Genomic DNA, 13,921 nt, shown 5'->3' on the forward strand with positions numbered 1-13,921 from the left:
AGCACTGATGAGGAATCAGTTTTTTTTTTTTTAATTAAAAATTTTTTTTTGCCAGTGCGGTGGCTCACACCTGTAATCCCTCAGCTACTTGGGAGGCTGAGCCAGGAGAATTGCTTGAACCCGATTGAATAGAGGTTGTAGTGAGCTGAGATCGCGCCACTGTACTCCAGCCTGGGCGACAGAGGAAAACTCCGTCTCAAAAAAAAAAAAAAAAAAAATCAGTGTTGCAGTGAATAACTACAGTACACCACTGACAGGTGAACATGCTTATCCAGATCATCCTCGGAAATGGAATTGCTGAGTCAAAGGGTATGTGCATTATGATTTTTGCTGGGTATTGTTGGTTTGCCTTCATGGCAGTGTATAGGAGTACCTGTTTCCTTGAATCAATTCCTACCTGATGGGCTATCAAACTTGATTTTTACCAATCTCAAGTTGAAAAATGCTCTTTCAGCATAGATTTTTTTTTTTTCTTTTTTAAGACGGAGTCTTGCTCTGTCACCCAGGCTGGAGTGCAGTGGCGTGATCTCCGCTCACTGCAACCTCTGCTTCCTGAGTTCAAGTGATTCTCCTGCCTCAGCCTCCCAAGTAGCTGGGATTACAGGTGCCCACCACCACGCCCTGCTAATTTGTACTTTTAGTAGAAATGGGTTTTGCCATGTTGGGCAGGCTGGCCTTGAACTTCTGACTTTAGGTGATCTGTCCGCCTTGGCCTCCCAAAGTGCTGGGATTACAGGCGTGAGCCGCCATGCCTGGCCTCAGCATACACTTTTTTTTTTTTTGAGGCAGGTTCTCACTCTGTTGCACATGCTGGAGTGCCTTGGTACAATCGGCTTACTGCAGCCTCTGAACTCCTGGGCTCGAGTGATTCTGCTACCTGTCTCCCGAGTTGCTGAGACTACAGACATGCACCACCACACTGGGCTTATTTATTTATTTCTTATTTTTCGTAGAAATCTCGCTTTGTTGCCCAGGCTGTTCTTGGACTCCTGGGTTTAAGTGATCCTCCCATTTTGGCCTCCCAAAGTGCTGGGATTCCAGGCGTGAGCCACTATGCCCGGCCAAGTTTTACATTTTGAAGTGGTTGAAAAAAAATTGTTCACGTTTTATGACATGTAAATTGTGTGAAGTTTGAATTGTAGTGTTTATAAAGTTTTATGGAAACAGCCATGACTTGTTTGCTTATCGGCTGTGACTGTTTTTGTGCTAACAGTAGTGGAGTTGCCACAAAGCCTAAAATATCTACTCTCTCCTTTTCATTTTATAGAAAATATTTGCCAGCCCCTGGTTTAGACATTTGTCTTCAACTTTACAACTTTCAAAACAATTTTTACCTGGAGATCTTGGGTACCAAGATTATTTGTAGGGTTGCCAGGGCCTTACTAAGATAAGACTTTTGGTCTGGGAAGACCGACTTCTCCAGGACTCATTCCTTGAAGTGCTTTGTGAAGCTAGGGGGCAAATTCTAGCCAAACACATTTACACACCATAAAATTGGTGAATGAGATCATAGTAGGGAAAACTTTTACTCTAGGACAGTGGTTCTGATTGCTAGTTGCAGACTAAAATCACCCAGAGTGCTTAAAGACATTTGAATGAAAGAATCACTGGGGGTGGTGAAGCCTGGGTATTAATCTAAACATTTTACCTGGTGATTTTTTTCTGAAAGCATCTGTCACCCAGGCTGGAGTGCAGTGGCATGATCACTTGACTCCCTGACCTCAGGTGATCCTCCTGCCTCAGCCTCCCGAGTAGCTGGGACTACAGGCACGTGCCACCATGCCAGCTAATTTTTGCATTTTTTTTTTTTAAAGATGGGGTTTCGCCATGTTGCTTAGGTGGGTCTTGAACTCCTGGGCTCAAGCATTCCACCACCCTCAGCCTCCTAATGTGCTAGGATTACAGGTGTGAGCCACAGTGTCTCGCCTCTCCCTTGGTTCTAATATGCAACCAGAATTGAAAACCACTGCTCTGGAAGTGGTTTTCGTTATTGAAGATTGGCTTGGTTTATTCTATTATAATAAGGAAGTAGCAGCACTCACACGTGTTTCAAAGAAGGATTCTACTATGTGTCCTCTAGGTTTCTCTGTCTCCAAATGATCCCATGCTGGAAACAAAACTGAAAAAAACAGAAACGGCATTTTAATTTATATTAGTACCAGTAGAGGTCACTGTGCTCAAGGAAATAATCATCTTTAAAAAAAAGTTAACGTTCTATTCAGAAATTTTGGTTTTTTTTTTTTGAGACAAGAGTTTTGCTCTTGTTGTCCAGGCTGGAGTGCAATGGCGTGATTTCCGCCCACTGCAACCTTTGCATCCCGGGTTCGACCTTTTTTCCTGCCTCAGCCTCCTGAGTAGTAGGGATTATAGGCATGTGTCACCACACCCGGCTAATTTTGTATTTTTAGTAGAGACGGGGTTTCTCCATGTTGATCAGGCTGGTCTCAAACTCCCGACCTCAGATGATCCACCCGCCTCGGCCTCCCAAAGTGCTGGGATTGTACAAGTGTGAGCCACCACGCCTGGCCCTTTATTAAGGAATTTTGAAGAAGTATTTACCAGGTCTCTCTGATGACCTAAACTTCCCTACACTCTGTCACAAAGAAATAAAGCCCTGGCAGGGCCCTGAAGGAGGACAGGGTTGTGTGTGGGTGTGGGTTTTTTTTGTTTTGTTTTTTGTTTTTGTTTTGTTTTGGAGATGGAGTCTTGCTCAGCTGCCCAGGCTGCAGTGCAGTGGCATGATCTCGGCTCACTGCAACCTCCTCCGCCTCCCAAATTCAAGCAATTTATCCTGCCTCAGACTCCCAAGTAGCTGGGATTCAGGCATGCACCACCATGCCTGGCTAATTTTGTATTTTTAGTAGAGACGGGTATCGCCACGTTGGCCAGGCTGGTTTCAAACCCCTGACCTCAGGTGATCCTCCCACTTCAGCCTCCCGAAGTGCTGGGATTATAGGCATGAGCCACCACACCTGACCTAAATATTTTTTTTAGTATAAAAAATTAAGATAAATGTGTTACTTAATTCCTCTTGATTTTTAAAAACTATTTTTTAGTTAGTGGTTGAATCTTAATTTATCACAATGTAGTTCTGATTAATATTCTGGTAAAATATAGAAATTATACTCCAATGCTATTTCCTTTTACTCCTCCCTCCTTTATGCTGTTTTTATGTAGTTCTGATTAATATTTATCACAATGTAGTTCTGATTAATATTCTGGTAAAATATAGAAATTATACTCCAATGCTATTTCCTTTTACTCCTCCCTCCTTTATGCTGTTTTTATGTATTCTAAACTCGATACTGTGTTATAATTATTGCTTTATGCAATCTTATGTCTTTTTTTTTTTTTTTTTCTTTGAGATGGAGTCTTACTCTGTTGCCAGGCTGGAGTGCAGTGGCACGATCTTGGCTCACTGCAACCTCTGCCTCCTGGATTCAAGTGATTCTCCTGCCTCAGCCTCTCGAGTAGCTGGGACTACAGGCACATGCCACCATGCCCAGCTAATTTTTGTATTTTTAGTAGAGACAGGGTTTCACCATGTTAGCCAGGATGGTCTCGATCTCTTGACCTTTGATCTGCCTTCCTCAGCCTCCCAAAGTGCTAGGATTACAGGTGTGAGCCACCATGCCCAGCCAATCTTACATCTTTTAAGATAATAAATGAAAAATTATAGCATCTTTCTTTTTAATCCATATATTTACTATTTCTGATCTTCTTTATTTCCATGGATTCTGGTGTAATTTCAGTATGAAGGACTTCCTCCAGTATTTCTCATAAGGCAGGCTTGCTAGCAATGAATTCTCTAGTCTTTATTTCACCTTTGTTTTTGAAGGATAGTTCTGGGTGATAATTGAATCTCTGGTTTTGAAGCACTTTGACCATGTCATTCCACTGCATTCTGGACTCCATTGTTCCAGATGAGAAGTCAGCTGTTCATTGTACTGGTGCTGGTGGTCCCCTATAGCGAGGAGTCATTTTTCTCTTGCCGCTTTCAAATTTTGTTTGCTTTTGACATTCAACAGTTTAAATGTGTCAACAGTTTGATGTACCTAGATGGGAATCACTATCTTGAAGTTTGTTGAGCTTCTTAGATTTATAGATTAATGGTTTTCATCAAATTTGGACGTTTTTTGCCATTATTTTTTCTATCCCTCTCTTTGGGCTCCCATTACACATACACTCATGTGCCTATTTTCTCACAGGTCTCTGAGGTTCTGTTCAGTTTTCTTCAATCTCTTCTGTTTTTCAGATTGAATAATTCCTATTACTCTACCTTCAAGTTCACTTTTTCTTTTGCTGTCTCAAATCTACTTCTGAGTCTCTCTAGTTAACCTTTTTTTTTTTTTTTGAGACACAGTTTCACTGTGTCACCCAGGCTGGAGTGCAGTGGCATGATCTTGGCTCACTGCAACCTCTGCCTCCTGGGTTCAAGTGATTCTTGTGCCTCAGCCTCCCAGTATTACAGGCACAGGCATGTGGTGACGTCTGGCCAATTTTTGTATTATTAGTAGAGATGGGGTTTCACTAGGTTGACCAGGCTCGTCTTGAACTACTGTCCTCAAGTGATCCGCCTGCCTCAGCCTCCCAAAGTGCTGGGATTACAGATGTGAGCCATTGTGCCTGGCCTCTCTAGTTAACTTTTCATGCATTATTGTACTGTTTTCAACAAACTCTTCACTTGATGCCCCACCTCCTTTTTTTTTTTTTTTTTTTTTGAGGTAGTGTCTCACTCTGTCACCCAGGATGGAGTGCAGTGGCACGATCTCAGCTCACTGAGATTGCCTCCCAGGTTCAAGCGATTCTCCTGGCTCAGCCTCCCAAGTGTCTGGGATTACAGGTGTGCGCCACCACACCTGGCTAATTTTTGTATTTTTAGTAGAGATTGAGCTTTGCCATGTTGGCCAGGCTGGTCTCAAACTGCTGGCCTCAGGTGATCCGCCTGCCTCGGGCTCCCAAAGTGCTGGGATTACAGGCGTGAGCCACCAGGCCCAGCCTACTTGATTCCTTTTTATAATCTCCAGGTTTGTTTTTTTTCCTCCCCCCCCAACATTATTGTGTTTATCTTTTAAGACAGAGTCTCCCTATGTTGTCCAGGCTGGAGTGCAGTTGGCTATTCACAGGTGGGATCATAGTACACTATAGCCATAGTACACTGGGCTCAAGCAACCCTTCTGTCTCAGCCTCCTGAGTAGCTGGGGCTACAGGCACGAACCACTATGTCCAGCTTCTTATGCTTATTTTAAAATTCTAGGGGGTTGCCTTGTGTCTGCACAGCTTAGGGGGCAGCTACTTTCTGGAGAGTTTGTGCTGATACCTCAACCAGTCAGACTTCTGCCCTCCGCTGATGGGTCTGTGTGTAGGCAGGTGAGTAATTTTAATATTCAGGCTGCTTTCAAGTTTATCCTGAGTTTTACTTTTTGTTGAGCCCTTCATCTTTGTTGCACATGCACCCAGCCTCCGATCAGCCAAAAATCTGCTTGCTGCAGCCACGACTGCAACCTCAGGCCAGTAGAGCCATAGGCCCTTCCTTCCTGCACAGCACTGGGATCATTACTTCTATTGATGATGATTTGGATATGGCTGCCACTCACACCTCCAAAAGGAGTGAACCCTCTTTCAACCACAGCTGCTTGTTCGTCCTCCGCAGAACCTTCATAATTACTGAGTTGGAGGAGTGAGGGGGATGGGAACAGCCCCAGGCAAGAACACTACAGACTCCCACTATTCCTACTCAAAGCTCAGTAGTTTTTCAGACAACATATCTCAGACTGGAAGGTTTTATGTCTGTTTCCAGAGCACCAAAATTGTTCGGAGCCAGTAGTGGTGTGTGCTTATAGTTGCAGGTACTTAGGAGGCTGAGGCTGGAGGGGGGATTGCTTGAGGGCAGGAATTCAAGACCAACCTGGGCAACATAGCAAGACCCCCATCTCTAAACAAACAAAAAAAAATGTTTTGCCAAATGTTTTCAGCATTTTAATTGCTTGAACTATAATAAGGAGAGGATTTGCTGACGTCCTTGCCTGACTATAGCTGGAAGTGCTGCCCAAAGCATCTGAGACTTTAACGAAGGAAATGCCTTGATTGGAAAAGGACTGTACTCCTGTCCAAACAGCCTCTTGAAAACTGGTGATCCAATTGCTTAAAATGGTTAAGAGTGAAAATGGGAACTGGCCAGGGACCAGGACACATGCCGGGCTTCCTTCCTGCCCTGTGCTGGTAGTCCTGCATTTTTTTCATGTTCTACTTTCTGTAAACTCTCCAGTTCCACCTCCACAGCATGACATCTTAATCTTTACAGCAATGTTTGTGCAATTATTTTAATATTACATCTTACCTTGTACTTCTTTTTTTTTTGAGACAGAGTCTCGCTCTGTAACCCAAGCTGCAGTGCAGTGGTGCAATCTAGGCTTACTGCAACCTCCGCTTCCCAGGCTCAAGCAATTCTCTGTCTCAGCCTCCCGAGTAGCTGGGATTACAGGCACCCACCACCACGCCTGGCAAAGTTTTGTGGTTTTAGTAGAGACGGGGTTTCACCATCTTGGCCAGGCTGATCTTAAACTCCTGACCTAGTGATCCACCCACCTCAGCCTCCCAGAGTGCTGGGATTACAGGCATGAGCCACTGCACCAAGCACCTTCTAAAATTTTATTTCTTGCTGGGGCCTTCAGAGACTTTATAAAATCACACAGTTATGCTCACATGCTGTCACACGTCACAATCTATGTCTTATAAGCACATGGAAGGGCTTCTCAAGCAAAGTTCTCGTGTGTTTCATGAAAAAGGACAGATTGGTTGCTGCCACTAAAAGAGTTTCTCCAAATTTTTGCTTGCCTCAGATGCATGGTGTGACAAACGTAGCCAATTTTTTTTTTTTTTTTTTAAGACGAGTCTCACTCTGTTGCCCAGGCTGGAGTGCAGTAGCGAGATCTCAGCTCACTGCAACCTCTGCCTCCCTGGTTCAAGCAATTCCCCTCTCTCAGCCTCCTGAGTAGCTGGGATTACAGGCGCATGCCACCACGCCCAGCTAATTTTTTTGTATTTTTAGTAGAGACGGGGTTTCACCAGCTTGGCCAGACTGGTCTTGAACTCCTGACCTCGGGTGATTCGCCCGCCTTGGCCTCCGAAAGTGCTGGGAGTACAGACGTGAGCCACTGCGTCTGGCCGCCTTTTTACTTGCTTTTATAAACACCATTAATTTAAATGCCAGTAACTTATTTGAGCTGCCCCACAGGCGATGAGTATCCTTACTTGGACTCCTGGAGACTTGGCTTCTTATAAAAACAATACTCTTTTTGGACAGAAGAAAACAAAGCATTTGGCTAATTAATTAATAATAAATTAATTAATTTGGCATTCTCAAACCTAGAGGCCGTTACACTAAGAACTAATTTGTAGTTGTTACATTTCTTTGTTTTGTCTCAGTGGATCCAGGGCTGGAATTGTCCCCATAGTGGCGGCAGGGGAGACCCCACCAGGGAGTGCTCCAAGCTGTCTCGAGATAGGGCAAAGAAAGAAGCTCTAAGCGCCAGGGTGATCAATCCAAAGCATGTATTAGAGGAACTTCCTTACAGAGTGCTGCAGCAATCGCTGAGAGAGAAAAGGGGTGTTGTACCCAGGTATGTCAGCAGTGAGGGAGTTTCTCTGACAGTTTAAGGAATTTGGCTCAGGGCCAGAGCCAGTTTCTTTTTTCTTTTTCTATTTTTTTTTTTTTTTTTTTTTTAGACAGAGTCTCGCTCTGTCACCCAGGCTGGAGTGCAGTGACGCAATTTTGGCTCACTGCAACCTCCGCCTCCCGAGCTCAAGCAGCTCTCCTGTCTCAGCCTCCTGACTAGCTGAGATTACAGGCACCTGCCACCATGCCCAGCTAATTTTTTTGTATTTTTTTTCAGTTGAGACGGGATTTCACCATGCTGGCCAGGCTGGTCTTGAATGCCTGACCTCAGGTGACCCACCCACCTCGGCCTCCCAAAGTGCTGGGATTACAGGCGTGAGCCACCATGCCCGGCCCAGTGCCAGTTTCTTTTAGTGTTTTAGGGAACAACCTAGACAGCTTTATCAGTGCCTGGGAATGTTCAAGGCCCGGTTTGGGTTCAAGCCTGCTGGGAAAAACCTGCAGCTGGCTAGGGGACACAGGTCAAGGCACTCTGTGACTTTTGCTCAGGATACAGAAAGCAGGGGCAACTGGCAACCCCGCACTTGTGAATAAGACAACGTTCATTCTCTTCTCTGGGATTTCCTAAATGATTGCTGGCACCCAGAGTATGAGAACCCTGCATCGAACAGTTTAATCAAATTGGTAGCTGGGTTGCAGTCAGCTTAACAGTTCATCTCTGAGGCCTCTTGGCTAATGTATACATTGGTAACTTTAAGAGTGGAGAGACCTGCAGGCAGCCTCAAGTCACCAAAGTTAACCTCACCAGTGAGAAGACACCTGAGTACGTTGCCCCACCTGACGGGCTGTCGTGGGCAGCATCACACCTGACTTGAACCCCTTCACAGACCCAGCAGAGGGCTGGGTACAGAGCAGGTGCTCAGAAAATCCATGCCGAAATGAATTGAAAAATAAACAAGATCTTTGGTTTATTATCGGTTACAAAGAAAGAGGAAGTATGGAAAGCGACTTCCACTGAGATAGCTTTCCTAACTGTTAGGCAGGAAAATGCCGGGGCTCCCACTGGAGGGCAACGTAGAATCCAGAACACATCCATATTCTCGGTCCATTTCCCAAAGGTCCACGCCTGAGAGACTTAAAGCTGAGTAAAGGAACAAGTCTTTTGAAGATGCAGATTTTGGTTTTATTTCAATTCAGTACAGTATATATTAGTATAACATACTTTTTTTTTTTTTCAAAATCACCAACCAAAACCCATCACCGATGCTTTGATTGTCTAGGAAAGAAGGAGCCCCCAGCCTTGTCATATAACACAACCTCTGTCCCTGGTGCAATGTCATGCTCACTGTGCTGTGAAAGGCAAGGCTCTCTCTTCACCCTAGTATCTCCTGTCTCCAGTGCTTGCCTGCCTTTCTTCCCAAGCATTGGCCTGGCTGTGCTTTCTCAGTCAACCCAAAGGCTCTTTGCAGGCCTTTTCCTCTTGGAAGTCCCCTCCCTCTCCCTAGAGACAGAGAGAGCTGTTTTCTCTCTCTCTCTCTTTTTTGTGAGATGGAGTTTTGCTCTGTTGCCCAGTGCAATGTCACAATCTTGGCTCACTGCAACCTCCACCTCCCAGGTTCAAGCGATTCTCCTGCTTCAGCCTCCCAAGTAGCTGGGACTACAGGCGCGTGCTACCACACCCGGCTAATATTTTTGGTAGAGATGGGGTTTCACCGTGTTAGCCAGGATGGTCTCGATCTCCTGACCTCGTGATCCGCCTGCCTTGGCCTTCCAAAGTGCTGGGATTACAGGCGTGAGCCACCGTGCCCAGCCTCAACTTTTTATTTATTAGCTTGTTGGTCTTCAACCTCTCTAAGTCTCAGTTTCCTCACTTATCAATCATCTACTGCTGTATAGAGACAGGTCCATCTCCCAGCATGCAGGGTGAGCTAACGTGACATTTGAAAACTCCGGAGTGCTGCTGACAGCGGTTGGAGGTGAAGGAGGAGGAAACAAAAGCAATGCGAGAATAGCTTTTTTTTTTTTTTTTTTTTTTGAGATGGAGTCTCGCTGTGTCGCCCAGGCTGGAGTGCAGTGGCCGGATCTCAGCTCACTGCAAGCTCTGCCTCCCGGGTTTTTACGCCATTCTCCTGCCTCAGCCTCCCGAGTAGCCGGGACTACAGGCGCCCGCCACCTCGCCCGGCTAGTTTTTTGTATTTTTTTAGTAGAGACGGGGTTTCACCGTGTTAGCCAGGATGGTCTCGAACTCCTGACCTCGTGATCCGCCCGTCTCGGCCTCCCAAAGTGCTGGGATTACAGGCTTGAGCCACCGCGCCCGGTCTGAGAATAGCTTTAAAGAAAGGAAGGGCGAAAAGTTGAAAGAGGCAGCGTGGAGAGATGGAGCCAACAGCAGCATGGGAGTCCCTGGCTAGGATCAGGGCTTAGATGACGACATCGTTGGTTGGGTTCACTTGCACTCTGAACTGCACAGGGAATCGAGCTGGTCATTAGACATGGCCTGGAGCCAGTCACTGGAAAAGGAAATCAATACCCAGACTGATTCTCACGACAGCCACCATTTGTATGATTTTAATCCATAGAATCATTCTGAAAGCTTCTTAATCTTCACCTTTTTTCTGGACAGGAGACAGGCGGCTGAGCCTAGCCCTGGACTGTATCTTCACACCTTCTTAAGCCACAGAAAACTTGAACCAGGTGGTGTGGTCATACTCCTCACCAGGCCTCAGCAGCACAGGAGGGAAGTGGGGCTGTGAAAGGGGAAGCAACACAGGTGACATTTGACACCACAGGCTGCAACATTAACCATTCGGGTGTGCTTCTGGACAGTCCTCTAGACCAGTGCTCCGTGGAGGGCCACCAGTGCGGGAACTGTTTATGATTGGTTCATGGTGAGATAAAGAAGTTTAATCAGAGTGGAAAAAAGCACACTTTGTTAAAGGAAGGCTTTCCTGATGAAGGGAAGCAGTGTGTTGATCTATAATCCAGTGCAAGGTGTAGGCTTTTTTTTTTTTTTTTTTGAGATGAAGTCTCACTTCTGTTGCCCAGGCTGGAGTGCAGTGGAACAATCTCAGTTAACTGCAAACCCTGCTTCCTGGGTTCAAGCGATTCTCCTGCCACCTCAGCCTCCCAAGTAGCTAGGATCACAGGCACCTGCCACCATGCCCAGCTACTTTTTGTATTTTTACTAGAGACAGGGTTTTGTCATGTTGACCAGACTGGTCGTGAACTCCTGACCTCAAGTGATACGCCTGCCTCAGCCTCTCAAAGTGCTGGGATTACAGGTGTGAGCCACCGCACCTGGCCCTTTTTTTTTTTTCTTTTTTTTTTTTTTTTTTTTGAGACGGAGTCTCGCTGTGTCGCCCAGGCTGGAGTGCAGTGGCGCGATCTCGGCTCACTGCAAGCTCCGCCTCCCGGGTTCACGCCATTCTCCCGCCTCAGCCTCCGAGTAGCTGGGACTACAGGTGCCCGCCACCACGCCCGGCTAGTTTTTTGTATTTTTAGTAGAGACGGGGTTTCACCATGTTAGCCAGGATAGTCTCGATCTCCTGACCTCGTGATCCACCCGCCTCGGCCTCCCAAAGTGCTGGGATTACAGGCTTGAGCCACCGTGCCCGGCCTTTTTTTTCTTTTTTTTTCTTTTTTTAAGACAGGGTCTCATTCTGTTGCACAGGCCAGAGTGCGGTGGTGTGATCATGGCTCACTGCAGCCTTGATCTCCCAGGCTCAGGTGATCCTCCCACCTCAGCGTCCCAAGTAGCTGGGGCCACAGGTGTGCACCACCACACCCGGCTAATTTTTCTAATAATCCGTAAGGATGAGGTCCCCCTGTGTTCCCCAGGTTAGCCTCAATCTCAGGTTCAACCAATCCTCCCGCCTCAGCCTCCCAAAGTGCTGGGATTACAGGCATGAGCCACCTTGCCCAGCCCAAGGTGCAAGTTTCTTATTGTGGGCTGGCACTTTCAGGAGTACTGCTTTAGGTAACAACCAGAAAAGAAAGTTATGAGGGAGCACACAGGAGGAGACGATATGGAAGCGCTCCTTAAGTGTGGCTGCAGAAAACGAGAAGGTATTGGTAAGGAGAAACAAACTGGATAAAGGCTTTGAGCTTTCTTAAAACCATGTAAATCCCAAGTCAGTAGCTTGGCTGTGGGTTTTCTGTGACTTGGAGAAGAGAATAAGCATGAACTTTTGAGCCGGGCACAGTGGCTCATGCCTGTAATCCTAGCACTTTGGGAGGCCAAGGCAGGTGGATCGCTTGAGGTCAGGAGTTTGAGACCAGCCTGACCAACATGGTGAAACCTCATCTCTACTAAAAATACAAAAATTAACCAGGCATGGTGGTAGGTGCCTGTAATCCCAGCTACTTGGAAGGCTGGGGCAGGAGAATCGCTTGGACCCAGGAGACGGAGGTTGCAGTGAGCTGAGATCACGCCACTGCACTGCAGCCTGGGCGACAAGAATGAGACTCTGTCTCAAAAAACAACCTAACAAACAAAGCCTGAACTTTTGAATCATACAACCTGATCCGAGTGTAGTGAACTCTGTCGTATAGTGTGACCTTGGACACAACTCCACTCCAACAAGCCAGCCTGTGGCATTACCTGATTGACTGCGTCAGGCCAGTTCTGAGTCTCCAGGCAGAAACCAGAGTGCTTAGGATAGATAGCTCCATTCTTGCCCTTTAATGTGCCATCCAGGAAGTTGCCCGTGTAAAACTGGACCCCGGGCTGGGTGGTGTATACTTCTAGTACCCGCCCGCTTGCAGCATGATGCACCCTGGTAAGAAACACAAACCACATGAGTCCAGGGCAGAAAAGCAGGTGGGGAGGAGTAGAAGCTGGGAAGCAGCTTTGAGACAGGAATCAGACCCAGCCACAGAGCAGGGACCAGATATAAGGAGGAGATGAAGGTAAGAAGAGCATGATGGAAAATTCTTCCAGTCTCAAAAGCAAGGCATGAGCAGGTGGCTTTCAGGATCCTCAGTAGCAACGTCTCACTCTGATCTTGGCTTCTTTGGGGCATCACAAAACAGACTCACTCCTGCCAGCTGGGGAGTAAGGAGGAAGGCAGCAGCCAGGTTGGAGAGAAGAAGGTCCTGGAGAGGCTGAGATTCTTTTTTTTTTTTGAAATAGAGTCTTGCTCTATTGCCCAGGCTGCAACCTCAGCCTCCCGGGCTCAATCAGTTCTCCCACCTCAGCTCCCCAGTAGCTGGGACTGCAGGTGCACACCACCACGTCCAGCTACTTTTTGTGTCTTTGTTTGTTTGTTTGTTTTGAGACAGAGTCTGGCTCTGTCGCCCAGGGTAGAGTGCAGTGGTGTGATCTTGACTCACTGCAACCCCTGCCCCCATAGTTCAAGCGATTCTCCTGCCTCAGCCTCTAGAGTCGCTGGGATTACAGGTGCCCGCCATCACGTCCAGCTGATTTTTTTTGTACTTTTAGTATTGACGGAGTTTCACCATGTTGGCCCAGCTGGTCTTGAACTACTGACTTCAGGTGATCTGACCACCTCAGCCTCCCAAAGTGCTGGGATTACAGGCATGAGAGCCACTGCACCCAGCCTGAGATTATTTTCTTTTTGAGATGGAGTTTTGCTCTATTGCCTAGCCTGGAGTGCAGTGGTGCAATCTTGGCTCACTGCAACTTTCGCCCCCTGGGTTCAAGCGATTCTCCTGCCTCAGCCTCCTGAGTAGCTGGGATTATAGGTGCCCACCATCACGCCTGGCTAATTTTTATATTTTTAGTAGAGACGGGGTTTCACCATGTTGGCCATGCTGGTCTTGAACCCCTGACTTCAGGTGATCTACCCGCCTGAGCCTCCCAAAGTTCTGGAATTACAGGTGTGAGCCACCATGCCCTACTGAGATTCTTTTTCATAAAGAATTGGGGCTCTCTGCTTGACCTGGCAAAACCACCAGCCTTGTCTCATGAAAGTGAAGAGAAGCTTTTCTAAATTAAACTGTTCCCTTCCCTGGGACTTAAGCAGGCTGTTTTTTAGTTAGGTCTCCCCTCATAACAGTCCTGCTGTGGGTTTTCACTAGATTCACTGTGTTCTTTTTTTTTTTTTTTTTTTAAATCAGGCCTTGGCCGAACATGGTGGAGCCTGTAATCCCAGCACTCTGAGAGGCTAAGACAGGAGGATTGCTTGAACTCAGGAATTTGGGACCACCCCTGGAAACATAGTGAGACTTTATCTCTACAAAAATAAATGATTAAAAAACCTAGCTAGGCGCATGGTCCTTGGGAGGCTGAGGTGGGAGGATTGCTTGAGCCTGGGAGATTGAGGTTGCAGGTGAGTTGCGGTC

At 46.7% G+C, this 13,921-nt stretch overlaps 3 protein-coding genes across 4 annotated transcripts in view; all 3 read right to left on the reverse strand.

Moving 5' to 3' along the window:
- MORN2 (MORN repeat containing 2) overlaps nucleotides 1–13,921 on the reverse strand; it is a 1,051,609-nt gene that overhangs the window by 141,078 nt on the left and 896,610 nt on the right. The window lies entirely within an intron of this gene.
- GEMIN6 (gem nuclear organelle associated protein 6) overlaps nucleotides 1–13,921 on the reverse strand; it is a 470,738-nt gene that overhangs the window by 39,453 nt on the left and 417,364 nt on the right. The window lies entirely within an intron of this gene.
- GALM (galactose mutarotase) overlaps nucleotides 132–13,921 on the reverse strand; it is an 85,740-nt gene continuing 71,950 nt past the window's right edge. The window contains exons 6-7 of one of the 2 annotated variants that reach the window (XM_050753389.1): nucleotides 12,219–12,393; nucleotides 132–2,119 (exon numbers count right to left, since the gene is read on the reverse strand). In XM_050753389.1, coding sequence (XP_050609346.1) covers nucleotides 2,066–2,119; nucleotides 12,219–12,393 — 229 coding nt within the window. In that variant the 3' untranslated portion in view covers nucleotides 132–2,065. Of the gene's footprint in view, nucleotides 2,120–10,157; nucleotides 10,366–12,218; nucleotides 12,394–13,921 lie in introns of those variants that run through there. The other variant, XM_050753388.1, reaches the window with a different exon arrangement.

Source organism: Macaca thibetana, chromosome 13 (assembly GCF_024542745.1).
Source record: "Macaca thibetana thibetana isolate TM-01 chromosome 13, ASM2454274v1, whole genome shotgun sequence".
Taxonomy (NCBI): Eukaryota; Metazoa; Chordata; class Mammalia; order Primates; family Cercopithecidae; genus Macaca; species Macaca thibetana.